This window comes from Staurois parvus, unplaced genomic scaffold (assembly GCF_062004578.1).
Source record: "Staurois parvus isolate SC_StPar_1 unplaced genomic scaffold, SC_StPar_1.0 ptg001995l, whole genome shotgun sequence".
Classification (NCBI taxonomy): Eukaryota; Metazoa; Chordata; class Amphibia; order Anura; family Ranidae; genus Staurois; species Staurois parvus.
This window is the reverse complement of record NW_028319791.1, coordinates 24250-50210: the sequence shown is the minus strand read 5'-3', so window position 1 is coordinate 50210 and position 25961 is coordinate 24250. Positions and strand designations below refer to the sequence as shown.

Sequence of the window (25961 nt, the reverse complement as noted above, 5' to 3'; positions counted from 1 at the left end):
GTACGTCACGTAGTCTGGATCCCGGGCCGATTGGACGGGAGGGATGTCACCCGTAGCGTACTCGTTGCTCATTGGCTGCTGTTTGAGGAGGCGGGATGTTGCCTTGGTGACGGTTTCCAGGGGACGAGACGCTGCTGATAGAAGGTGGTGAGTGAGGAGCTGTGGTGTCCCATAGTAACCGGCCGGTACCGGGGGGGGGGGGGCTGACGAGTGACCAGAGGGGTCCTAAGGGGGGGGCTGTCGTCTGAGCACAGGAGTCCTAGAGGGGGGCTGTCATGTCACCAGGGGGGTCCTAAGGGGGGGGTGTCATGTGACCAGGGGGGTCCTAAGGGGAGGGGCTGTCATGTCACCAGGGGGGTCCTAAGGGGGGGGGGCTATCATGTCACCAGGGGGTCCTAAAGTGGGGGGTTGTCATGTGACCAGGGAGGTCCTAAGGGGGGGGGGGGGCTGTCATGTGACTAGAGGGATCCTACAGGGAGGGGCTGTCATGTGATTGGGGGGTCCTATGGGGGAGCTGTCATGTGACCGGGGGGGTCCTACAGGGGGGTGGTGTTATGTGACCACGGGGGTCCTACGAGGGGGGCTGTCATGTGACCAGGGAGGTCCTATGGGGGGGGGGCTGTCATGTGACCAGGGAGATCCTATGGGGGGGACTGTCATGTGACCAGGAGGTTTGTACAGGGGGGCTGTCATGTGACCAGGGGGGCTGTCATGTGACTAGAGGGGTCCTACAGGGAGGGGCTGTCACGTGACTAGGGGGGGTCCTAAGGAGGGGCTGTTATTTGACCAGGGGGGTCCTACAGGGGGAGCTGTCATATGACCAGGGGGGCTGTCATGTGACTAGAGGGGTCCTACAGGGGGAGCTGTCATTTGACCAGGGGGGTCCTACATGGGGGCTGTCATGTGATCAGGGGGGGTCCTACAGGGGGCGCTGTCATGTGACCAGAGGGAGGGCTGTCATGTGACCGGGGGGCCCTACAGGGTGGGGCTGTCATATGACCAGAGGGGTCCTAAAGGGGGGGGGCTGTCGTGACCAGAGGGGTCCTACAGGGGGGGCTATCATGTGACCAGAGGGGTCCTACAGGGAGGGGGCTGTCATGTGACCAGGGGGGGTTCTACAGGGGGGCTGTCATGACCAAGGGGGTCCTATGAGGGGGGCTGTCATGTGACTGGAGGGGTCCTACAGGAGGGGGCTGTCATGTGACCAGGGGGGTCCTACAAGGAGCGGGCTTTCATGTGACCAGGGGGGTCCTACGGGGGGGCTATGTGACCAGGGGGGTCGTACAGGGGGGCTGTTATTTGACTAGAGGGGTCCTACAGGGAGGGGCTGTCGTGATGGTGGGTCTTAAGGGGGGCTGTCATGTGACCAGGGGGGGTCCTACGGGGGGGTTGTCATGTGACCAGGGGGGTCCTACGGGGGGGTGGTGTTATGTGACCAGGGGGGTCCTACAGGGGGGGTGGTGTTATGTGACCAGGGGGGTCCTATGGGGGGGGGGCTGTCATGACCAGGGGGATCCTATATGGGGGGGCTATTATTTGACCAGAGGAAGCCTATACCCCTCCCCTTCATATACTCCTCCCCTCCGTATACCCCGCCCCTCCTCTCCATATACCCCTCTGTATACACTCACCAGCCACTTTATTAGGTCCACCTTGCTAGTCCCAAGAATATCTCCCCCCCCCACCATGACACCCCCACCAGCCTGAACCATTGATACAAGGCAGGATGGATCCCCCACACCATGACACCACCACCACCAGCCTGAACCACTGATACAAGGCAGGATGGATCCACCACACCATGACACCACCAGCCTGAACCATTGATACAAGGCAGGATGGATCCCCCACACCATGACACCACCACCACCAGCCTGAACCAATGATACAAGGCAGGATGGATCCCCCACACCATGACACCACCAGCCTGAACCATTGATACAAGGCAGGATGGATCCCCCCCCCCCATGACACCACCAGCCTGAACCATTGATACAAGGCAGGATGGATCCCCCACACCATGACACCACCACCAGCCTGAACCATTGATACAAGGCAGGATGGATCCCCCACACCATGACACCACCACCACCAGCCTGAACCATGGATACAAGGCAGGATGGATCCATGCTTTCGTGTTGTTTACACCAAATTCTGACCCCACCATCTGAATGTCGCAGCACCCAGTCTGCCCATTCTCCTCTGACCTCTGACCCCAACAAGGCATTTTCCTCCACACAACTGCCACTCACTGGATATTTTCTCTTTTTCGGACCATTCTCTGTAAAGATGGTTGGCGGGAAAATCCCAGGAGATCAGCAGTTTGTGAAATCCTCAGACCAGCCCGCCTGACACCAACAACCATGCTACGTTCAAAGGCACTTCAATCCCCTTTCTTCCTGGTATGAATGTCAGCAAGTTGTCTTCACCACATCTAGATGCCATGTGATTGAGTTGCTGCCGTGTGATTGGCTGATCAGCAATTTGTGTTACTGAGCCATTGAACGGGTGGACATAATAAAGTGGCCGGTGAGTGTATATACATATACCACGCCCATATACCACGCCCATATACCACGCCCATATACCACGCCTCCTTCCCACAACATACTCCTCATTACTGCACCTCAGCCTCACCGACACACACAAACCTGGGGACAAAGGAGCAATAATATCAACATTTCCATCACATATCCCTCTCTGTACCCCCCGTGACAGGGTCCCCAGAGCCCCCCATACATCAGGGTCCTCACAGCTACCCACCTTAACATCAGGGTCCCCAGAGCCCCCCTTACATCAGGGTCCTCACAGCTCCCCACCTTAACATCAGGGTCCCCAGAGGCCCCCTTACATCAGGGTCCTCACAGCTCCCCACCTTTACATCAGGGTGCCCAGAGCCCCCCATACATCAGGGTCCTCACAGCTCCCCACCTTAACATCAGGGTGCCCAGAGCCCCCCATACATCAGGGTCCTCACAGCTCCCCACCTTAACATCAGGGTGCCAAGATCCCCCTTACATTAGGGTCCCCAGAGCCCCTTCTTACATCAGGGTCCTCACAGATCCCCCTTACATCAGGGTCCCCAGAGCCCCCCTTACATCAGGGCCCTCACAGCTCCCCACCTTAACATCAGGGTCCCAAGAGCCCCCTTACATCAGGGTCCTCACAGCTCCCCACCTTAACATCAGGGTCCCCAGAGCCCCCCTTACATCAGGGTCCTCACAACTCCCCACCTTAACATCAGGGTCCCCAGAGCCCTCCTTACATCAGGGTTCCCAGAGCCCCCCTTACATCAGGGTCCTCACAGCTCCCCACCTTAACATCAGGGTCCCCAGAGCCCTCCTTACATCAGGGTCCTCACAACTCCCCACCTTAACATCAGGGTCCCCAGAGCCCTCCATACATCAGGGTCCCCAGAGCCCCCCTTACATCAGGGTCCTCACAGCTCCCCACCTTAACATCAGGGTCCCCAGAGCCCTCCTTACATCAGGGTCCCCAGAGCCCCCCTTACATCAGGGTCCTCACAGCTCCCCACCTTAACATCAGGGTTCCCAGAGCCCCTTCTTATGTCTGTCTCCATGGGGTTCCCCAGCATTACATCAGGGTCCCCATAGTCGCCCCCTCCCCCCCCCCCCCCAAACATCCCAATCCGCAGTGCCATCCTTCCCTCCTTACATCAGGGTGCCTGGGGTTCCTCAGCTTTATTTCAGGATCCCTAGAGCCACCCCCCTCTGTATCTCCATGTCCGCTCTGTGCTGACAGGTCCATCAACCAGACATGAACGATCACAACACATTCCGGCACCGCCATGTGTACTGCCGGGTCGACTCTGTATCTCCATGTCCGCTCTGTGCTGACAGGTCCATCAACCAGACATGAACGATCACCGCACATTCCGGTACCACCATACGTACTGCCGGGTCGACTCTGTATCTCCATGTCCGCTCTGTGCTGACAGGTCCATCAACCAGACATGAACGATCACCGCACATTCCGGTACCACCATACGTACTGCCGGGCCGACTCTGTATCTCCATGTCCGCTCTGTGCTGACAGGTCCATCAGCCAGACATGAACGATCACCGCACATTCCAGCACCGCCATGTGTACTGCCGGGCCGACTCTGTATCTCCATGTCCGCTCTGTGCTGACAGGTCCATCAACCAGACATGAACGATCACCGCACATTCCAGCACCGCCATGTGTACTGCCGGGCCGACTCTGTATCTCCATGTCCGCTCTGTGCCGACAGGTCCATCAACCAGACATGAACGATCACCGCACATTCCGGCACCGCCATGTGTACTGCCGGGCCGACTCTGTATCTCCATGTCCGCTCTGTGCTGACAGGTCCATCAACCAGACATGAACGATCACCGCACATTCCAGCACCGCCATGTGTACTGCCGGGCCGACTCTGTATCTCCATGTCTGCTCTGTGCCGACAGGTCCATCAACCAGACATGAACGATCACCGCACATTCCGGCACCGCCATGTGTACTGCCGGGCCGACTCTGTATCTCCATGTCCGCTCTGTGCCGACAGGTCCATCAACCAGACATGAACGATCACCACACATTCCGGCACCGCCATGTGTACTGCCAGGTCGACTCTGTATCTCCATGTCCGCTCTGTGCTGACAGGTCCATCAACCAGACATGAACGATCACCACACATTCCGGCACCGCCATGTGTACTGCCGGGCCGACTCTGTATCTCCATGTCCGCTCTGTGCCAATAGGTCCATCAACCAGACATGAACAATCACCGCACATTCCGGCACCGCCTTGTGTACTGCCGGGCCGACTCTGTATCTCCATGTCTGCTCTGTGCCGACAGGTCCATCAACCAGACATGAACGATCACCGCACATTCCGGCACCGCCATGTGTACTGCCGGGCCGACTCTGTATCTCCATGTCCGCTCTGTGCCGACAGGTCCATCAACCAGACATGAACGATCACCGCACATTCCGGCACCGCCATGTGTACTGCCGGGCCGACTCTGTATCTCCATGTCCGCTCTGTGCTGACGGGTCCATCAACCAGACATGAACAATCACCGCACATTCCGGCACCGCCTTGTGTACTGCCGGGCCGACTCTGTATCTCCATGTCCGCTCTGTGCTGACGGGTCCATCAACCAGACATGAACGATCACCGCACATTCCGGCACCGCCATGTGTACTGCCGGGCCGACTCTGTATCTCCATGTCCGCTCTGTGCCGACAGGTCCATCAACCAGACATGAACGATCACCGCACATTCCGGCACCGCCATGTGTACTGCCGGGCCGACTCTGTATCTCCATGTCCGCTCTGTGCCGACAGGTCCATCAACCAGACATGAACGATCACCGCACATTCCGGCACCGCCATGTGTACTGCCGGGCCGACTCTGTATCTCCATGTCCGCTCTGTGCTGACGGGTCCATCAACCAGACATGAACAATCACCGCACATTCCGGCACCGCCTTGTGTACTGCCGGGCCGACTCTGTATCTCCATGTCCGCTCTGTGCTGACGGGTCCATCAACCAGACATGAACGATCACCGCACATTCCGGCACCGCCATGTGTACTGCCGGGCCGACTCTGTATCTCCATGTCCGCTCTGTGCTGACAGGTCCATCAACCAGACATGAACGATCACCGCACATTCCGGCACCGCCATGTGTACTGCCGGGCCGACTCTGTATCTCCATGTCCGCTCTGTGCTGACAGGTCCATCAACCAGACATGAACGATCACCGCACATTCCGGCACCGCCATGTGTACTGCCGGGCCGACTCTGTATCTCCATGTCCGCTCTGTGCTGACGGGTCCATCAACCAGACATGAACGATCACCGCACATTCCGGCACCGCCATGTGTACTGCCGGGCCGACTCTGTATCTCCATGTCCGCTCTGTGCTGACAGGTCCATCAACCAGACATGAACGATCACCGCACATTCCGGCACCGCCATGTGTACTGCCGGGCCGACTCTGTATCTCCATGTCCGCTCTGTGCTGACAGGTCCATCAACCAGACATGAACGATCACCGCACATTCCGGCACCGCCATGTGTACTGCTGGGCTGATTATCGGTGTGCAGTGAAGGTTCACCATAGAGTGGAGATGGAGATACACAGTCGGCACGGCAGTACACAAGGCACAAAGTTCTATCATCAGGTGGGAAGATTTACTTTTGTCTAACATTTTATTACTGAGCTTTTGTCTTTTATTACATGACAGGAGAGGGAGAAGGGAGCTGCTGGAGCTCCCAGTGCTCCCCTGCCTCTATCCACTGCACCCTCCTTGTCCCGGGCCTGGGAGAAGGAGTTCAACAGCCAGGCACAGCATCCCATGCTGGAGGCAGGAGGGCGAGCTATTGGTTTCGGGGCGGTAGCCCACCCCAGCACATGCCTAGATCTGGCCATGGACCCGGATGGCCCCATGCAAAGAGGTCTGTCATGTGACCAGAGGGGCCCTGTACAGGGAGTCTGATATGTGATTAGAGAGGTTTGTCATGTGACTAAAGGGTCCCTGTGCTGGGTGGCATGTCATGTGACCAGAGGGATTCTGTGTCATCCCTGTAATGACTAACCACATCAACTTCCATCCATTTTTACTCAGCTCTCTTCTCTTTTAACAGGACACCATGAAGAGACCTCACATCTGTCTGTGGTAAATAAAGATTTCACCTTCCCCTGTGTACTCCACCATAGTATTCCTCCAGAACATGGCTCCCTCTCTATAGTCCAACATTGTGTCCTCCAGAACATGGCTCCCTCTCTATAGTCCAACATTGTGTCCTCCAGAACATGTCTCCCTCTCTATAGTCCAACATTGTGTCCTCCAGAACATGGCTCCCTCTCTATAGTCCAACATTGTGTCCTCCAGAACATGGCTCCCTCTCTATAGTCCAACATTGTGTCCTCTAGAACATGGCACCCTCTTTATAGTCCAACATTGTGTCCTCCAGAACGTGGCTCCCTCTCTATAGTCCAACATTGTGTCCTGCAGAACATGGCTCCCTCTCTATAGTCCACCGTAGTGTACTTCAGAACATGGCTTCCTCTCTATAGTCTACCGTAGTGTCCTTCAGAACATGGCTCCCTCTCTATAGTCCACAAGTAGTGTCCTTCAGAACATGGCTCCCTCTCTATAGTCCAACATTGTGTCCTCCAGAACATGGCTCCCTCTCTATAGTCCAACATTGTGTCCTGCAGAACATGGCTCCCTCTCTATAGTCCAATATTGTGTCCTCCAGAACATGGCTCCCTCTCTATAGTCTACCGTAGTGTCCTCCAGAACATGGCTTCCTCTCTATAGTCCACCATAGTGTCCTTCAGAACATGGCTTCCTCACTATAGTTCAACATAGTGTCTTCCAGAACATGTTTCCCTCTCTATAGTCCACCATAGTGTTCTCAAGAACATGGCTCCCTCTCGATAGTCTTTCATAGTGTCCTCTAGATCATTGCTTTCTGTCTATAGTCCTCCATAGTGTCCTTCAGAACAAAGTTCCCTCTCTATATTTCTCCATAATGTCCTGTAGAACACGGCTCCCTTTCTATAGTCCTTCCTAGTGCCCTCCAAAACATGGCTTTCTGTCTATAGTCCTCCATAGTGTCCTCCAAAACATGGCTACCTCTTTAAAGTCCTCCAGAACATAGTGCGCTCTCTATAGTCCTTCCTAGTGCCCTCCAAAACATGGCTTTCTGTCTATAGTCCTCCATAATGTCCTCCAGAACAAGACTCCTTCTCTATATTGCCACTCATTTCCACAACAAGATTGACACAATCCGTAAGGACATAGTCAACTCGCAATCTACCTCCCCACCTAGCCCCCCCCCCCATATCCCCCCCATCTCTTCCCTCCTCTGACCTCGCAACCGCACTGCCCCCCACCACACCCAAGGCCCCACTTACCGTAACCCCCCCAGCACTGTACTCCTTCAGCCCTGCTACCACTGAGGAAGTCACCAGAGTCTTCTCAGAAGCCCGCCTCACTACCTGCCCCCTGGACCCTATCCCCTCTCAACTCCTCCGGTCACCCCCCTCTTCCCTCATCCGCTCCCTCACCCACATCTTCAATCTCTCCCTCTCTACCAGCGTATTCCCCTCCCCCCTAAAGCATGCGCACATCACCCCCATACTCAAAAAGCCCTCCCTGGACCCCACTGACCCAAACAACCTCAGACCCATCTCCCTGCTGCCACTCACTTCCAAGCTCCTTGAGCGCTTAGTCTACGACCGCCTAAGCGCCCACCTAACTGACAACAATCTCCTTGATCCCCTACAGTCCGGCTTCTGTCCCCTACACTCCACCGAAACCGCCCTCCTCAAAATCACCAACGACCTACTAACCGCCAAAGGCAACTACTCTGTCCTCCTCCTCCTGGACCTCTCCACGACCTTCGACACAGTTGACCACCCCCTCCTCCTTAATAAACTACTCTCCCTTGGCATCAGAGACACCGCTCTCTCTTGGTTCTCATCCTACCTATCCCGACGCTCCTTCAGCGTTTCCTACAACGGTGCCACCTCCCCCTCACTCCCCCTCTCTGTTGGGGTCCCCCAAGGCTCTGTCCTTGGACCCCTTCTCTTCTCCATCTACATCTCCTCCCTTGGCAAACTCATACACTCCCACGGCTTCAACTACCACCTCTACGCTGATGACACTCAAATCTACCTCTCCACCCCTCACCTCACCCCCACATTCTCCGCCCGCATCACTCACCTCCTAAACGACATCTCTGACTGGATGTCGCTCCATTTCCTCAAGCTTAACCTCTCCAAAACCGAGCTCCTCGTCTTTCCCCTCCCCGTGCCCCCCCCATCCTATCCATCACTACCAACAACACCACCATCAATCCCGCCCCGCAAGCCAAAGTCCTTGGCGTCATTCTGGACTCAAACCTTTCCTTCCAACCTCATGTCAAATCACTTACCAACACATGCAGGCTCCACCTCCGCAATATCTCCAAGATACGTACGTTCCTTACCCCAGACACCACTAAACTACTTGTACACTCCCTGATTGTCTCACGCCTTGACTACTGCAACTCCCTCCTCACTGGCCTACCCCAGTGCAGGCTCTCCCCACTCCAGACCATCCTGAACTCAGCGGCTAGACTCATCCACCTCACCAAACGCTCCACCTCTGCCACCCCCCTCTGCCTATCCCTCCACTGGCTCCACCCCCCTCTGCCTATCCCTCCACTGGCTCCCTATTGCCCAACGCATCAAATTCAAACTGCTCACTCTGACCTACAAAGCCATTCAGAACACTGCCCCTAACTACCACACCAACCTGATTCCCAGGTACCACCCTACCCGTACCCTTCGCTCTTCACAGGACCTCCTTCTATCTTGCTCCCTGGTCTCCTCCTCACACGCACGACTGCAAGACTTCTCCAGGTCCTCCCCCATCCTCTGGAACTCACTACCCCAATCCATCAGACTGTCACCTTCCCTCCTCTATAATCCTCTATAGTCATCCAAAATGTCCTCCAGAACATAGTTCCCCCTCTATAGTCTTCCATAGTGTCCCCCACAACATGGCTTCCTGTCTATAGTCCTCCATAGTGTCCTTCAGAAAATGGTTCCTTTTCTATAGTCCTCCATAGTGTCCTCCAGAACAAGGTTCCCTCTCTATATTAATCCATAATGTCCTGTAGAATGACTCCCTCTCTATAGTCCTTCATAGTGCCCTCCAAAAAATGGATTCCTCTTTATAGTCCTCCGTAGTGTCCTCCAAAACATGGCTAAATCTCTATAGTCCTCCATAATGTCCTCCAGTATGTGGCTCTTCCTCAATACTCCTCCATAATGTCATGCAGAACATGGCTCCCTCTCTATATTTCTCTATAATGTCCTGTAAAACTTGTCTCCCTCTTTATAATCCCCCATAGTATCCTCCAAAACATGGCTCCCTCTCTATAGTCCACCATAGTGTCCTCCAGAACATGGCTTCCTCTCTATAGACCTCCATAGTGTCCTTCAGATTATGGCTTTCTCTCTATAATCCTCCATAGTGTCCTTGAGAGCATGGCTTTCTCTCTATAGTCCTCCGTAGTGTCCCCCAGAATATGGCTTCCTCTCTATAGATCTCCATAGTGTCTTCCAGAACGTGCCTCCCTCTCTGTAGTCCTCCATAGTGTCATCTGGAACATGACTCCCTCCTTATAGTCCTCCATAGTGTCCTCAGGAACATGGCTCCCTCTCTATAGTCCTTCATAGTGTCATGTGGAACATGGCTTCCTTTCTCTAGTCCTGTATAATGTCCTCAGGAACATGGCTCCTCCTCTATAGTCCTCCAAAATGTCCTCCAGAACATAGTCCCCCCCCCCTCTATAGTCTTCCATACTGTCCTCAGAGCAAGGTTCCCTCTCTATATTTCTCCTTAATAGTCTATAGTCCTTCATAGTGCCCTCCAAAACATGGCTTCCTCTTTATAGTCCCCCATAGTGTCCTCCAAAACATGGCTACCTCTCTATAGTCCTCCATAATGTCCTCCAGTACGTGGCTCTTCCTCAATACTCCTCCATAGTGTCATCTGGAACATGACTCCCTCCCTATAGTCCTCCATAGTGTCCTCCGGAACATGGCTCCCTCTCTATAGACCTCCATAGTGTCCTTCAGATTATGGCTTTCTCTCTATAATCCTCCATAGTGTCCTTGAGAGCATGGCTTCCTCTCTATAGATCTCCATAGTGTCTTCCAGAATGTGCCTCCCTCTCTGTAGTCCTCCATAGTGTCATCTGGAACATGAATCCCTCCCTATAGTCCTCCATAGTGTCCTCCGGAACATGGCTCCCTCTCTATAGTCCTTCATAGTGTCATCTGGAACATGGCTTCCTTTCTCTAGTCCTGTATAATGTCCTCAGGATCATAGCACCCTCTCTATAGTCCTCCATAGTGTCCTCCAGATCATAGCTCCCGCTCTATAGTTCTCCATAATGTCCTCCAGAACATAGCTCCCTCTCTATAGTTCTCCATAATGTCCTCCAGAACAAGGCTCCTTCTCTATAGCCCTCCATATTGTCCTCCAGAACATGGCTCTTTCTCAGTATTCCTCCATAATGTCATACAGAACGTTTCCCTCTCGATATTTCTCCATAATGTCCTGTGAAACATGGCTCCCTATTTATAGTCCTCCATAATATCCTCCAGAATATGGCTCCCTCTTTATAGTCCTCCATAATATCCTCCAGAACATGGCTCCCTCTCTATAGTCCTCCATAGTGTTCTTGAGAACATGGCTTCCTCTCTATAGTCCTCCATAATATCCTCCAGAACATGGCTCCCTCTCTATAGTTCATCATAGTGTCCTCCAGAACATAGCTCCTTCCCTATAGTCACCCATAATGTCTCTGGAACATGGCACCCTCTTTATAGTCTCTATAACCTTCTATAGTGTCCTGCAGAACATGGCTCACTTTATATAGTCCTCCACAATATAGCTTCCTGTTTATAGTACACTATAGTGTTCTCTGGAACATGGCTCCCCCTCTGTAGTCCTACATAGTGTCATCTGAAACATGACTCCCTCTCCATAGCCCTGCATAGTGTCCTCTGGAACATGGCTCCCTCTCTATAGTCCTTCATAGTGTTTTCTGGAACCTGGCTTCCTCCCTATAGTCCTTTATTGTGTCTTCTGGATCCTTGTCTGTAGTCCTCCATAATGTCCTCCAGAGCATGGCTCCTTCTCTATAGTTGGCTCTCCAGGAACTGTTTGCAGTGGTATTGTAGGAAGGTAATTGTTTGTTGTTGTGTTTAGGAAAGATCTTACCCTGAGCGATATCAAGACACTGGAAAAAGTGGAGAGTGCAGAGGATGTGCGCCGGTAGGTGAGACCTCTGAGCTTTTGGAATGTTGTATGACAGTCCATCTACCTCAATATGATGTCTCATTCTGTGTCTCTGCAGAGCTCTGTCCCGTCTTCTGTCTCCGGAGGAGAGTGTAGGTGAGCTTCGAGCCTCTGCACTCTTGGATCTGTATTACTACACAGTGCATTTCTGTTGGGACAGTGGATTCACCAGGGAGCAGACATCCTGTCTATTTTCCATCATGAAGGAGATACATGGTTCTTGCGTAGGTAAGACTGAAACCAGCCTCTTCTGTACTCCTGTTCTGTGTACCTCTCTACTGAACATTTATTGTAGAATTTACATCTCTATGCCATGGAGTTTTTCACACTTCACTTCCCTTCTCCAGTGTTCTCTCCTCCGAAGGGTCCTCAGTTCTTCTGTTTAATCATCCCACCTCCATGGTTTCCTCTGGACCTCAGTTCTTTAGTCTTCGCTTCCAACCTCCATGGTTTCCTCTGGACCTCAGTTCTTCAGTCTTAGCTTCCAACCTCCATGGTTTCCTCTGGACCTCAGTTCTTCAGTCTTAGCTTCCAACCTCCATGGTTTCCTCTGGACCTCAGTTCTGCTTCGTTTTATATTCTCCCATGTGTCCTCTAGACTTCAGTTCTTCTGTTTAATCATCCCACCTCCATGGTTTCCTCTGGACCTCTTCTGATTAGTTTTATCTTCTCTCAGCATTCTCTAGGCCTCAGTTCTTCTGCTTAGTCATCCCGTCCATGGTTTCCTTTGGACCTCAGTTTGTCTATAGTCCTCTCCCCTGCTATGTGTCTTGTAGACCCCCCCCCCCCATAGCTTCTTCTGGACCTCACTGCCCTTTGCTAGTCTTCTCTTCTTCTAGATATTCTATAGACCCCAATGTTATCTCTCCTCCATGGTTTCCTCTGATCCCATATCTAGTATTTTCTCCATCTACATATTCTATAGACCACCATTTCCCTTTCTAGTCATCCCTCCACCATGGTTTCCTCTAGATCTCCATTTCCCTGTCTAGGCATCCCATCCCCATGGTTTCCACTAGACTTCCTATCTTTGTCTAGTCATCCCTCCACCATGGTTTCCTCTAGACCTCCATTTCCCTGTCTAGTCATCCCAACCCCATGGTTTCCTCTAGACCTCCATTTCCCTGTGTAGTCATCCCAACCCTCATGGTTTCCTCTAGACCTCCATTTCCCTGTGTAGTCATCCCAACCCTCATGGTTTCCTCTAGACCACCATTTCGTTGTCTAGTCATCCCTCCCCCATGGTTTCCTCTAGACTTCCTATCCTTGTCTAGTCATCCCTCCACCATGGTTTCCTCTAGATCTCCATTTCCCTGTCTAGTCATCCCAACCCCATGGTTTCCTCTAGACCTCCATTTCCCTGTCTAGTCATCCCAACCCCATGGTTTCCTCTAGACCTACATTTCCCTGTCTAGTCATCCCAACCCCATGGTTTCCTTTTAGACCTCCTATCCTTGTCTAGTCATCCCAACGCTCATGGTTTCCTCTAGTCATCTCTACCCCATGGTTTCCTCTAGTCATCCCTACCCCATGGTTTCCTCTAGTCATCCCAACGCTCATGGTTTCCTCTAGTCATCCCTACCCCATGGTTTCCTCTAGTCATCCCTACCCCATGGTTTCCTCTAGTCATCCCTACCCCATGGTTTCCTCTAGTCATCCCAACCTTTGTGGTTTCCTCTAGTCATCCCAACGCTCGTGGTTTCCTCTAGTCATCCCAACGCTCGTGGTTGCCTCTAGTCATCCCAACGCTCGTGGTTGCCTCTAGTCATCCCAACGCTCGTGGTTGCCTCTAGTCATCCCAACGCTCGTGGTTGCCTCTAGTCATCCCAACGCTCGTGGTTGCCTCTAGTCATCCCAACGCTCGTGGTTGCCTCTAGTCATCCAAACGCTCGTGGTTGCCTCTAGTCATCCAAACGCTCGTGGTTGCCTCTAGTCATCCCAACGCTCGTGGTTGCCTCTAGTCATCCCAACGCTCGTGGTTGCCTCTAGTCATCCCAACGCTCGTGGTTGCCTCTAGTCATCCCAACGCTCGTGGTTGCCTCTAGTTATCCCAACGCTCGTGGTTGCCTCTAGTCATCCCAACGCTCGTGGTTGCCTCTAGTCATCCCAACGCTCGTGGTTGCCTCTAGTCATCCCAACGCTCGTGGTTGCCTCTAGTTATCCCAACCCTTGTGGTTTCCTCTAGTTATCCCAACCCTTGTGGTTTCCTCTAGACCTCCATTTCTCCCCACTAATCTCCTCTCCTAGGTATCCTCTAGAGCTCTGTTCCTATGTCTTGCCTCACGTAAAATATCCTCTGGGACTCGGTTCCCCTCTCTAATCTCCTGTCTCTGGTGTGCTGTAGAGCAGTGTCCTCAGTCTAGTCATTCCCCCCCCCCCCAGGGATCTCTCAGCACCTCATTTCCCTCCTCCATGCTCTGTCCTCCCCCCTCCCATTCCGTGGTCCCGATAGACACGCATAGTGTAGTGATGATCTCCCTGAATGTCTTTTTCTCTTTCTGTCCCACCCTCCCCTGAGGTTTCTTCTGGATGAAGGCCGACCTTTCCTCCTGAATTGTCCATATTAATCTGCTGATAGTTGTTTGTTTCACCATCTAGAGACATCGCTGGGAAATGTGGACGAGTGTTTTCAGTACTTCAAGGAGCTGCTGCTGTGTCATGCCGTCCACGTGAGTCCAAATTGTATAGATATTGTGTGTTTTTATGTGCAGCGTATGATGAGAATGTCTACCATTAATACTGACACGGGGAGTGCAGACACTACAGACGGTGACACGGGGAGTGCAGACACTACCGACGGTGACACGGGGAGTGCAGACACTACCGACGGTGACACGGGGAGTGCAGACACTACCGACGGTGACACGGGGAGTGCAGACACTACAGACGGTGACACGGGGAGTGCAGACACTACAGACGGTGACACGGGGAGTGCAGACACTACAGACGGTGACACGGGGAGTGCAGACACTACAGACGGTGACACGGGGAGTGCAGACACTACAGACGGTGACACGGGGCCGTGCAGACACTACAGACGGTGACACGGGGAGTGCAGACACTACAGACGGTGACACGGGGGCGTGCAGACACTACAGACGGTGACACGGGGAGTGCAGACACTACAGACGGTGACACGGGGAGTGCAGACACTACAGATAGTGACACGGGGGAGTGCAGACACTACAGATAGTGACACGGGGAGTGCAGACACTACAGATGGTGACACGGGGAGTGCAGACACTACAGATAGTGACACGGGGAGTGCAGACACTACAGATAGTGACACGGGGGAGTGCAGACACTACAGATAGTGACACGGGGAGTGCAGACACTACAGATAGTGACACGGGGGAGTGCAGACACTGTCCATAGTGATACGGGGGAGTGCAGACACTGTCCATAGTGACACGGGGGAGTGCAGACACTACAGATGGTGACACGGGGGAGTGCAGACACTACAGATAGTGACACGGGGGAGTGCAGACACTACAGATAGTGATACGGGGGAGTGCAGACACTACAGATGGTGACACGGGGGAGTGCAGACACTAAAGATAGTGACACGGGGGAGTGCAGACACTGTCCATAGTGACACGGGGGAGTGCAGACACTGTCCATAGTGACACGGGGGAGTGCAGACACTGTCCATAGTGACACGGGGGAGTGCAGACACTACAGATAGTGACACGGGGAGTGCAGACACTACAGATAGTGACACGGGGGAGTGCAGACACTGTCCATAGTGATACGGGGGAGTGCAGACACTGTCCATAGTGACACGGGGGAGTGCAGACACTACAGATGGTGACACGGGGGAGTGCAGACACTACAGATAGTGACACGGGGGAGTGCAGACACTACAGATAGTGATACGGGGGAGTGCAGACACTACAGATGGTGACACGGGGGAGTGCAGACACTACAGATAGTGACACGGGGGAGTGCAGACACTGTCCATAGTGACACGGGGGAGTGCAGACACTGTCCATAGTGACACGGGGGAGTGCAGACACTGTCCATAGTGACACGGGGGAGTGCAGACACTACAGATGGTGACACGGGGAGTGCAGACACTACAGATGGTGACACGGGGGAGTGCAGACACTACAGATGGTGACACGGGGGAGTGCAGACACTACAGATGGTGACACGGGGGAGTGCAGACACTACAGATGGTGACACTGGGGAGTGCAGACACTGTCCATAGTGACACGGGGGAGTGCAGACACTACAGATGGTGACACGGGGAGTGCAGACACTACAGATGGTGACACGGGGGAGTGCAGACACTACAGATGGTGACACGGGGGAGTGCAGACACTACAGATAGTGACACGGGGGAGTGCAGACACTGTCCATAGTGACACGGGGGAGTGCAGACACTGTCCATAGTGACACGGGGGAGTGCAGACACTACAGATGGTGACACGGGGAGTGCAGACACTACAGATGGTGACACGGGGGAGTGCAGACACTACAGATGGTGACACGGGGGAGTGCAGACACTACAGATGGTGACACGGGGGAGTGCAGACACTACAGATGGTGACACGGGGGAGTGCAGACACTACAGATGGTGACACGGGGGAGTGCAGACACTACAGATGGTGACACTGGGGAGTGCAGACACTACAGATGGTGACACTGGGGAGTGCAGACACTGTCCATAGTGACACGGGGGAGTGCAGACACTACAGATGGTGACACGGGGAGTGCAGACACTACAGATGGTGACACGGGGGAGTGCAGACACTACAGATGGTGACACGGGGGAGTGCAGACACTACAGATGGTGACTCGGGGGAGTGCAGACACTACAGATGGTGACACTGGGGAGTGCAGACACTACAGATGGTGACACGGGGGAGTGCAGACACTACAGATGGTGACACGGGGGAGTGCAGACACTACAGATGGTGACACGGGGAGTGCAGACACTACAGATGGTGACACGGGGAGTGCAGACACTGTCCATAGTGACACGGTGAGTGCAGACACTACAGATGGTGACACGGGGGAGTGCAGACACTACAGATGGTGACATGGGGGAGTGCAGACACTACAGATGGTGACACGGGGAGTGCAGACACTACAGATGGTGACACGGGGAGTGCAGACACTACAGATGGTGACACGGGGAGTGCAGACACTACAGATAGTGACACGGGGGAGTGCAGACACTACAGATAGTGACACGGGGAGGTGGTGCCACTGCAGTATCAGGAAGTGTTCCTTTAGTATATGAGTCCCAGGCAGCTCCGTGGGCAACGTGACCATTTTGTTTGTTTTGCAGAGACCTCCATTCAGCGTCGCCGTCTTCACACAGCAGCAGCTTCCACACATATCGGATTATGTTCTGAACACTTATTTCCGCCACTTCAAGCTTTATAAATGTGTCTTCACACCTCAGGTAAGGAATCAGAATTGCTGGGGAAATCTCAGACTAGGAAGGGATCATCGGGATATCTTTGGGCCGGATTCAGCTGTGGTCAACCCATGTGCAGATTGTGGGGGAAGAGTCTGCGGGGGGTGCGCGCCTCCCTCCGGGAAGAGTCTGCGGGGGGTGCGTTCCTCCCTCCGGGAAGAGTCTGCGGGGGGTGCGTTCCTCCCTCCGGGAAGAGTCTGCGGGGGGTGCGTTCCTCCCTCCGGGAAGAGTCTGCTGGGGGTGCGTTCCTCCCTCCGGGAAGAGTCTGCAGGGGGTGCGTTCCTCCCTCCGGGAAGAGTCTGCAGGGGGTGCGTTCCTTCCTCCGGGAAGATTCTGCAGGGGGTGCGTTCCTTCCTCCGGGAAGATTCTGCGGACAATGCGCGCCTCCCTCCGGGAAGAGTCTGCGGGGGGTGCGCGCCTCCCTCCGGGAAGAGTCTGCGGGGGGTGCGCGCCTCCCTCCGGGAAGAGTCTGCGGGGGGTGCGCGCCTCCCTCCGGGAAGAGTCTGCGGGGGGTGCGCGCCTCCCTCCGGGAAGAGTCTGCGGGGGGTGCGCGCCTCCCTCCGGGAAGATTCTGCGGGGGGTGCGCGCCTCCCTCCGGGAAGAGTCTACGGGGGGTGCGTTCCTCCCTCCGGGAAAAGTCTGCAGGGGGTGCGCACCTCCCTCCGGGAAGAGTCTGGGGTCGGGAAGGGAGCGGGCTCCGTATCTGCGGTCGGGAAGAGCGTGCTGCGTGTCTGGGGTCGGGAATGGAGCGGGCTGCGTGTCTGGGGTCGGGAAGGGAGCGGGCTGCTTGTCTGGGGTCGGGAAGGGAGTAGGCTGCGTGTCTGGGGTCAGGAAGGGAGTGGGTTCCGTCTCTGGGGTCAGGAAGGGAGTAGGTTCCGTCTCTGGGGTCGGGAAGGGAGTAGGTTCCGTCTCTGGGGTCGGGAAGGGAGTAGGCTGCGTGTCCGGGGTCAGGAAGGGAGTGGGTTCCGTCTCTGGGGTCGGGAAGGGAGTAGGTTCCGTCTCTGGGGTCGGGAAGGGAGTAGGTTCCGTCTCTGGAGTCGGGAAGGGAGTAGGTTCCGTCTCTGGGGTCGGGAAGGGAGTAGGCTGCGTGTCTGGGGTCGGGAAGGGAGTAGGTTCCGTCTCTGGGGTCGGGAAGGGAGTAGGCTGCGTGTCTGGGGTCGGGAAGGGAGTAGGCTGCGTGTCTGGGGTCGGGAAGGGAGTAGGCTGCGTGTCTGGGGTCGGGAAGGGAGTAGGTTCCGTCTCTGGGGTCGGGAAGGGAGTAGGTTCCGTCTCTGGGGTCGGGAAGGGAGTAGGTTCCGTCCCTGGGGTCGGGAAGAGTCTCTTGGCTCCTGATGGAAGGTAATGACCAGCCTCCTTTTCTCCCAGGTTTGCTTAGACCTCACCATCTCCTATGAGGAAGAGTCGGAAGGCCTTGACCAAGGTGTGTACATGGAGGGGACATCATAGGTGAATGAAGGGTCCTTGAAGAAGTATCTCTGTGATTTGGGCCCCTCATAGTAGAGAACATCCTGTAGCTGTTGGGGTATTACTGCCCCAGTAGGGGGTCATCTGTACAAAGGCACAGCATGGTGGTGTACTCCGCGCTTCCCATCAGGCGGTTTTTTGGGGGGCTCATATTGTTCCACCACAGACAGTGAGAAGAAGCTATTCCCGCCAGTAGGTGGCACTCCAGGCTAACCTTCGATGCTTTGCTGAACCCAAACCTTTTTACTGCACTGATTAGTGGAACTCAGATTACACACACAGCTGAGAGCATTTAGAGGACTTTTTCCTGCTCTGCCATGTGAAGTTTACTCTGAACACCGATCTTCTTGTGTTCTCTCTCACAGTTCTCAATGACCTCAGTGCTGCTCCCTGGATGAAATGTGTAACGCATATATTCAAATTTCAGCACTATTATAGCACTCCAATACGTCCACAAGCAAAATCACGAACAACCGCACAACCCCCTGTACTCAGATTCACATACAGTGGGTGCAGGCGGGAGTGACGCGCAGGGCAGATGCTGAGCGCAGGCGGGAGTGACGCGCAGGGCAGATGCTGAGCGCAGGCGGGAGTGACGCGCAGGGCAGATGCTGAGCGCAGGCGGGAGTGACGCGCAGGGCAGATGCTGAGCGCAGGCGGGAGTGACGCGCACGGCGGGTGGTGAGTGCAGGCGGGAGTGACGCGCAGGGCGGGCGGTGAGTGCAGGCGGGAGTGACGCGCAGGGTGGGCGGTGAGTGCAGACGGGAGTGACGCGCAGGGCGGGCGGTGAGTGCAGGCGGGAGTGACATGCAGGGCGGGCGGTGAGTGAAGGCGGGAATGATGCGCAGGACAGGCGGTGAGTGCAGGCGGGAGTGGCGCGCAGGGCAGGTGGTGAAGGCGGGCGGTAGTGACGGGCAGAGCGGGCGGTAAGCGCAGGCGGGAGTGACACAAAGAGCAGACGGTGAGCGCAGATGTTGAGCGCAGGCGGGAATGAAGCGCAGGGTAGAGTGACGTGCAGGGCAGGCAGTGAGCGCAGGCGGGAGTGATGCTCAGGGCGGGCCATGAGCGCAGGTGGTAGTGACGGGCAGAGCGGGCGGTAAGCGCAGGCGGGAGTGACGCGCAGGGCAGCCGGTGAGCGCAGGCGGGAGTGACGCAAAGAGTAGCCGGTGAGCGCAGATGTTGAGCACAGGCGGGAGTGACGCGCAGGGCAGGCAGTGAGCGCAGGCGGGAATGACACGCAGGGCAGGCGGTGAGCGCAGGCGGGAGTGACGCACAGGGCGGGCGGTGAGCACAGGCGGGAGTGACGCGCAGGGCGGGCGGTGAGCGCAGACGGGAGTGACGCGCAGGGCGGCCGGTGAGCGCAGGCGGGAGTGACGCGCAGGGCGGGCGGTGAGCGCAGGCGGGAGTGACGCGCAGGGCGGGCGGTGAGCACAGGCGGGAGTGATGCACCGGGCAGTGAGCGCAGGCGTGAGTGATGCGCAGTGCGGGTGGTGAGTGCAGGCGTGAGTGATGCGCAGGGCAGGCAGGGAGTGAGACGTAGTGAGTCAGCAAGTACATAACAATCACATGACTGGAAGGTCATCATGGCAGCACTCCACCAGTGAGGAGTAAGAGTGTGTTCTGATTTTCTGACAGACACTGTGCCGAATAATGTCACGGAGGGAGATGTGAGCAGCCCCAGAGCAGAGAATGATGGGAAAGTGGTGAAACCGGACCAGACTGGAGGAGGTACCAGGACATGTGATCCACCCCTAACTATATCCACCTAGAAAATGGGGGTTGGGTTTATCTGTGAAATCCTTTTCTTGGAGCACATCCCCGGACATGGGGTGTCTTCATATCCATTACCACAGGGTTATGGTGCCACCTTCAGGTGCTTGGACACTGGCAGAAAAGACAGGACGTCCCTTCCAGACACAACACCTCCCTGTTAGGGCTTCAGTTTTAGTGGCAAGCCATGATCCAGGAAGGAGGATGGGCGGGATCTCTGTGTCCCTGGGTGTACTCCAAGTGTACAGATACACCAGAAATCCCATTTTCTTTACCGTACATGACGGGACACACAGCACCATCATATCCATTATGGTAGGGAAGTCTCAGAGCACCGAATATGAGGGAAGGCCAATAAGCCAACAGGCCCCAACAACCCAAATAGGTTAGAGCCTCGCACAGCAACCTGCAAAACACACCGACCAAGGGCAGCGTCCTCAGCGACTCCAACATCCCAATGGTAAAACTGTAAAGTATGAACCCAAGACCGGGTATCAACTGTACTAATATGAGCTTTGGAAGCCTGATGTGGAATAGCCCAAGAGGCGCTCACACTCCTGGACAATGAACTGCCATCAAAAATGGTGGAACTGGCACTTTAGACTGTAAGCCTGAGAAATAAGCCGACGGATCCAACAAGACATGGAAGATTTGGAAGCTGTGTGACCCCTCCTTGGGAAGCGCAAATACTGAATCTGACTATCAATTTGCAACAGTCTATATCAGGAAACATCGGAGAACTCAAACCACATTCAAGGTGAGAAGAGCCTTGTCACCCGATGACTGTGGCTTAGGAAAGAGAGAAGGTAATACAATGTCCTGGCTGAGATGGAAAAAAGAAACCACCTTATGTAAAGGTGGCAGCTGAGGTCGTAGAACCACCTCATTGTGGTGGGGTACCAGGAACATTTCCTCACAGCAAAGAGTAGCCAATTCCAGAACTCTGTCAGCAAAACTAATGGCAACCAACAAAATAGCCTTCTGAGTCAGAAGGCCTAAGGGAATATCCTGGATGGATTCAAGAGGACTTCTGCAATTACAAACGTGCAAAGTTGAGGTCCCATGGAGTCAATGAAGTCTTGGAATCATGTGCATAATACCTTGTACAAAGGCACGCACCAAAGAAGGTGAAGCAACTGGTCTCTGAAAAAAGGACCGCCAAGGTCCCCTTGATTTGACCCTTGATCATGCTCTACGCCAGGCTCAGTCCACTCCAGGACTGGAGAAAAGTAAGAATATGGCCAACCACATACTTGCAAGGGATACTTCACACCTTACACAAGGCAAAATAAGACTTCCAAGTCTTGTACATTTCCCTGGAAGTTGCTTTCTTTGCCTTCAGCAGGGTAGGAGTGAAATAGACAATCCTGTCCCTTAGGGCCCAGGCTTCAACAGTCATTAAAATCAGCAACTGTAAAGGATGGAAGACTGGACCTTGTGACAGCAGGTCAGCTGGGTCTGGAAGAGTCCAACGATCGTCATGACATGTTCACAATGTCAGATTACCAAGTTCTCCTGGGCCAGCCCGGAGCAATCAAAGTCACCAGAATTCCTTGCACTCGAATCCTGCAAAGCAGACAAGGTAGAAGCTGCAATGGTGGGAAGACATACATTTGGGAGAACTGATCTTAAGATATCACCAGAGCATCTGCTACGAATGCTCATGGATCCCTGGTCCTGGAGATAAAGCTGTCCAGCTTCACATTGAACCTGGATGCCATAAGATCCACATCTGGGGTACCCCTTCATTGGCAGAGCTCCTCAAGCACCTCTGCATGAAGAGGCTACTCCCCTGGAGGCAGTTATTGAAGGCTGAGAAATTCAGCTGCAAATTTTTCACACTTCGAATGTGGACTGAGGACAGTGCAGAAATGTATAGTTCTGCCCAAGACACAATGAAATCCACTTCCTCATGGACTGCCCAACTTCTGGTGTCTCCTTGATGATTTATGTATGCTACCACCATGGCTTTGTCTGGCTGAACCCTCAGAGGCCCTTCAGCAACACTGACCAATGCAGCAGGGTAAGGCTAATCACCCTCAGTTCTAAGATATTAGTGGGCAACAACCCCTTCTGTGGAGACCAAGACCCTTGGACTGAAAGATGGTTGAGAACGCCCAGCAGGATGGTATCCATGGTCAGGACCCTCCAGGACAGAGGAAGAAATGATCTTATCTCCAGCATCTATGAGGAGATCCATTAGGTCAGAGACAGTCTCGTGCTGGGGGTTAACAGCATCGGAGAATTGAATGACTGCAGTCTCCTGCTCCATACCGTGAAGACATTCTGTTCAAGGGATTTGGAATGAGACTGGGCAAAAGGAATCAACTAGGAGGCCACCATCTTTCCCAGAACTCTCATGCAAAAGTGAATTGCAGGATTTGACATTGTTTTGAGCAAAGTCCCCGAGTCCTCAGAGGAAGACATTTTTCCAGAGGGAGGATCATTCTCTCCTGGGTGGTGTCCAGAATCAGGCCCAGGTAAACCAACCCCTGGGCTGGGCTTAAGGCAGGCTTCCGAACATTCAGAACCCAGCATAGGGCTAACCCAGGGCACTCACCTGTCTGTCGCAGGGCCCTTAAGGGGGTCCAGTCTTCAACCATCATGGTGAGCTTTGCCACAAGTGGCTTCAGGGACTCGACATCCCAGCTGTGGTTCACCGCCCTGGGGTTCAGTTACCATTTCTCTGACCATTAAGGAAGATGGTCCTGGATAAAACAATCTCCAAATCTCAGATGGAACAGTTGAGAAGATATTTTCATGCAGAAAACTACACAGACATGACCGTCAACTAGGACACTAGTCATAAAACTAGAGCCTGGCCTAACAGGGAGGGGTTATGCCTGGGAGGGGACTTCCTGTCTTTGTTTGTCCAATCACCTTGGGGTAAGATGGCAGCCTAACCTATGGTAATGGATATGAAGATGCTCTGTGTCCTGCTCATGATGTACACTAATTAAAGGTGTTTTATAATTCTGATAACATTTCTCTAATGTTCATTTTTGTATTCAGAAGAGAATGGAAATGTAACTCTGACAGAACACATAGACCAGCCACTGAGCCAGGAAGTCCAGGACCATGTTGAGGGAGGGGCAGAGACCAGAACCAGATCTCCAGAAGGAAGGACAGAGGGAGGAGCAGAGATTAGAACTAGATCTGGAAGAAGATCAGAGACCAGGAACCCATCTCCCGGAGGAAGGACAGAGGGAAAATCAGAGACCAGGAACCCATCTCCCAGAGGAAGGACAGAGGGAAAATCAGAGACCAGGAACCCATCTCCCGGAGGAAGGACAGAGGGAAAATCAGAGACCAGGAACCCATCTCCCGGAGGAAGGACTGAGGGAAGATCAGAGACCAGGAACCCATCTCCTGGAGGAAGGCCAGAGGGAAGATCAGAGACCAGAACTAGATCTGGAGGAAGGCCAAAGGGAAGATCAGAGACCAGAACCAGATCTCCTTGAGGAAGGCCAGAGGGAAGATCCGAGACGAGAACCAGATCTCCAGAGGAATTGTAGGGAGTAGAAAAGGATCTGTCAAAGGAAGCCTGAAATAACCAGATCAGAATATAATCATTGACATCTTCAGGCCCCACCTGACCGTCTAATCCCAAGGACACTGTCTTTTGGGTTGAGCTAATGGAGACCTAATGAAAAAAAAAAAAATCTTCCAGGCCGGAGTCTCGGCCTCCCTCAACCTTCCAGCACATTTTTTCCCTCGGAATGGGTGTAGGATATCCCGTCAGGCAATAAAAGACTCAAACACACAGACTGGTCCCTTGATGTCAGTTATTGTTTTGGCCAATTCTATGAAGACCACCGTAGTTTTACAACTCCTAAGCCCCTTGTTACTGGGACTGATAGAATGCCAGACTCTCCCTCTCTTCAGATCTGAACGAATCTGTCATTGAATGATGGTACCGACAGATTTCGGGATCTGTAATTGTTCGCCGTAACACAGACTGCAATCTGCTATGCGAGTCGTAAATACAGCAATTGGCCTTAAAGCGGCGCTCCACCCAAAAGGGTACGTTCTGCTTGAAGGACTGGTCCTCTGCTCTGCATTAAGGATTGGCACCTCTTGGAGATCAGGGAGTTACCACTTCGACTGTGCTTGCCTAGGCCAGTGGTGGTGAACCTATGGCACGCTTGCCGCAGCGGGTACTCGGGGACCCTGTCTGTCGGCACGTAAGCCAATACACCCCAGCAGTCGAACATCGGAAAACAGCGCACATAGGGCCATGCGCATGCTCGGAAAGGAGTAGAGGTGCCAGGTAGTGACGTCACGAGCCGTGACTCAATAGCTGCAACTCGTCCGAGCTTTCACATGGCCGGTCAGTGCGCTGCCAAGGATATATATATATATTGGACTGGCTGGGAGTTGTGCTGGTGGTGAGACTGTGTCCTCCCCTTGTGCCGGTGCTCAGTGGGACTTTGCCCCCCCTTGTGCCGGTGCTCAGTGGGACTTTGCCCCCCCTTGTGTCGGTGCTCAGTGGGACTTTGCCCCCCCTTGTGTCGGTGCTCAGTGGGACTTTGCCCTCCCCTTGTGTCGGTGCTCAGTGGGACTTTGCCCTCCCCTTGTGTCGGTGCTCAGTGGGACTTTGCCCTCCCCTTGTGTCGGTGCTCAGTGGGACTTTGCCCTCCCCTTGTGTCGGTGCTCAGTGGGACTTTGCCCCCCCCCTTGTGCCGGTGCTCAGTGGGATTTTGCCCCCCTTGTGCCGGTGCTCAGTGGGACTTTGCCCCCTTGTGCCGGTGCTCAGTGGGACTTTGCCCCCTTGTGCCGGTGCTCAGTGGGACTTTGCCCCCCCTTGTGCCGGTGCTCAGTGGGACTTTGCCCCCCCTTGCGCCGGTGCTCAGTGGGACTTTGCCCCCCCTTGTGCTGGTGCTCAGTGGGACTTTGCCCCCCCTTGTGCCGGTGCTCAGTGGGAATTTGCCCCCCTTGTGCCGGTGCTCAGTGGGACTTTGCCCCTCCTTGTGCCGGTGCTCAGTGGACTTTGCCCCCTTTGTGTCTGTGGTCAGTGGTACTTTGCCCCTCCTTGTGTCGGTTCTCAGTGGGACTTTGCCCCTCCTTGTGTCAGTTCTCAGTGGGACTTTGCCCCTCCTTGTGCCTGGGGTCAGTGAGACTTTGCCCCTCCTTGTGCCGGTGCTCAGTGGGACTTTGTCCCCCTTGTGCCGGTGCTCAGTGGGACTTTGCCCCTCCTTGTGTCGGTTCTCAGTGGGACTTTGCCCCCCTTGTGCCTGTGGTCAGTGGGACTTTGCCCCCCTTGTGCCTGTGGTCAGTGGGACTTTGCCCCTCCTTGTGTCGGTTCTCAGTGGGACTTTGCCCCCCTTGTGCCTGTGGTCAGTGGACTTTGCCCCTCCTTGTGCCGGTGCTCAGTGGGACTTTGCCCCCCTTGTGCCGGTGCTCAGTGGGACTTTGCCCCTCCTTGTGTCGGTTCTCAGTGGG

General features: G+C 54.3%; 1 protein-coding gene across 1 annotated transcript; it reads left to right on the top strand.

The window, feature by feature from the left end:
* The first annotated feature begins 9 nt into the window (after positions 1–9).
* Positions 10–24282, top strand: LOC149433068 (cilia- and flagella-associated protein 119-like). Its single transcript, XM_089664690.1, has 8 exons — positions 10–147; positions 11768–11833; positions 11916–12085; positions 14456–14526; positions 17154–17270; positions 18651–18705; positions 20385–20477; positions 23532–24282. Exons 1-8 carry the CDS (start codon positions 44–46, stop codon positions 23978–23980), a joined length of 1125 nt encoding a protein of 374 aa, XP_089520816.1. The 5' UTR covers positions 10–43; the 3' UTR covers positions 23981–24282.
* The last annotated feature ends 1679 nt before the right edge of the window (positions 24283–25961 follow it).

Bases quoted from the DNA above. Each gene is read 5' to 3' on its own strand.
- LOC149433068 (XM_089664690.1), top strand. From the start codon at position 44: ATGTCACCCGTAGCGTACTCGTTGCTCATTGGCTGCTGTTTGAGGAGG. The intron at 11,834-11,915 runs GTAGGTGAGACC...GTGTCTCTGCAG, and splicing joins AGTGCAGAGGATGTGCGCCG to AGCTCTGTCCCGTCTTCTGT. The intron at 17,271-18,650 runs GTAAGGAATCAG...CTTTTCTCCCAG, and splicing joins AATGTGTCTTCACACCTCAG to GTTTGCTTAGACCTCACCAT.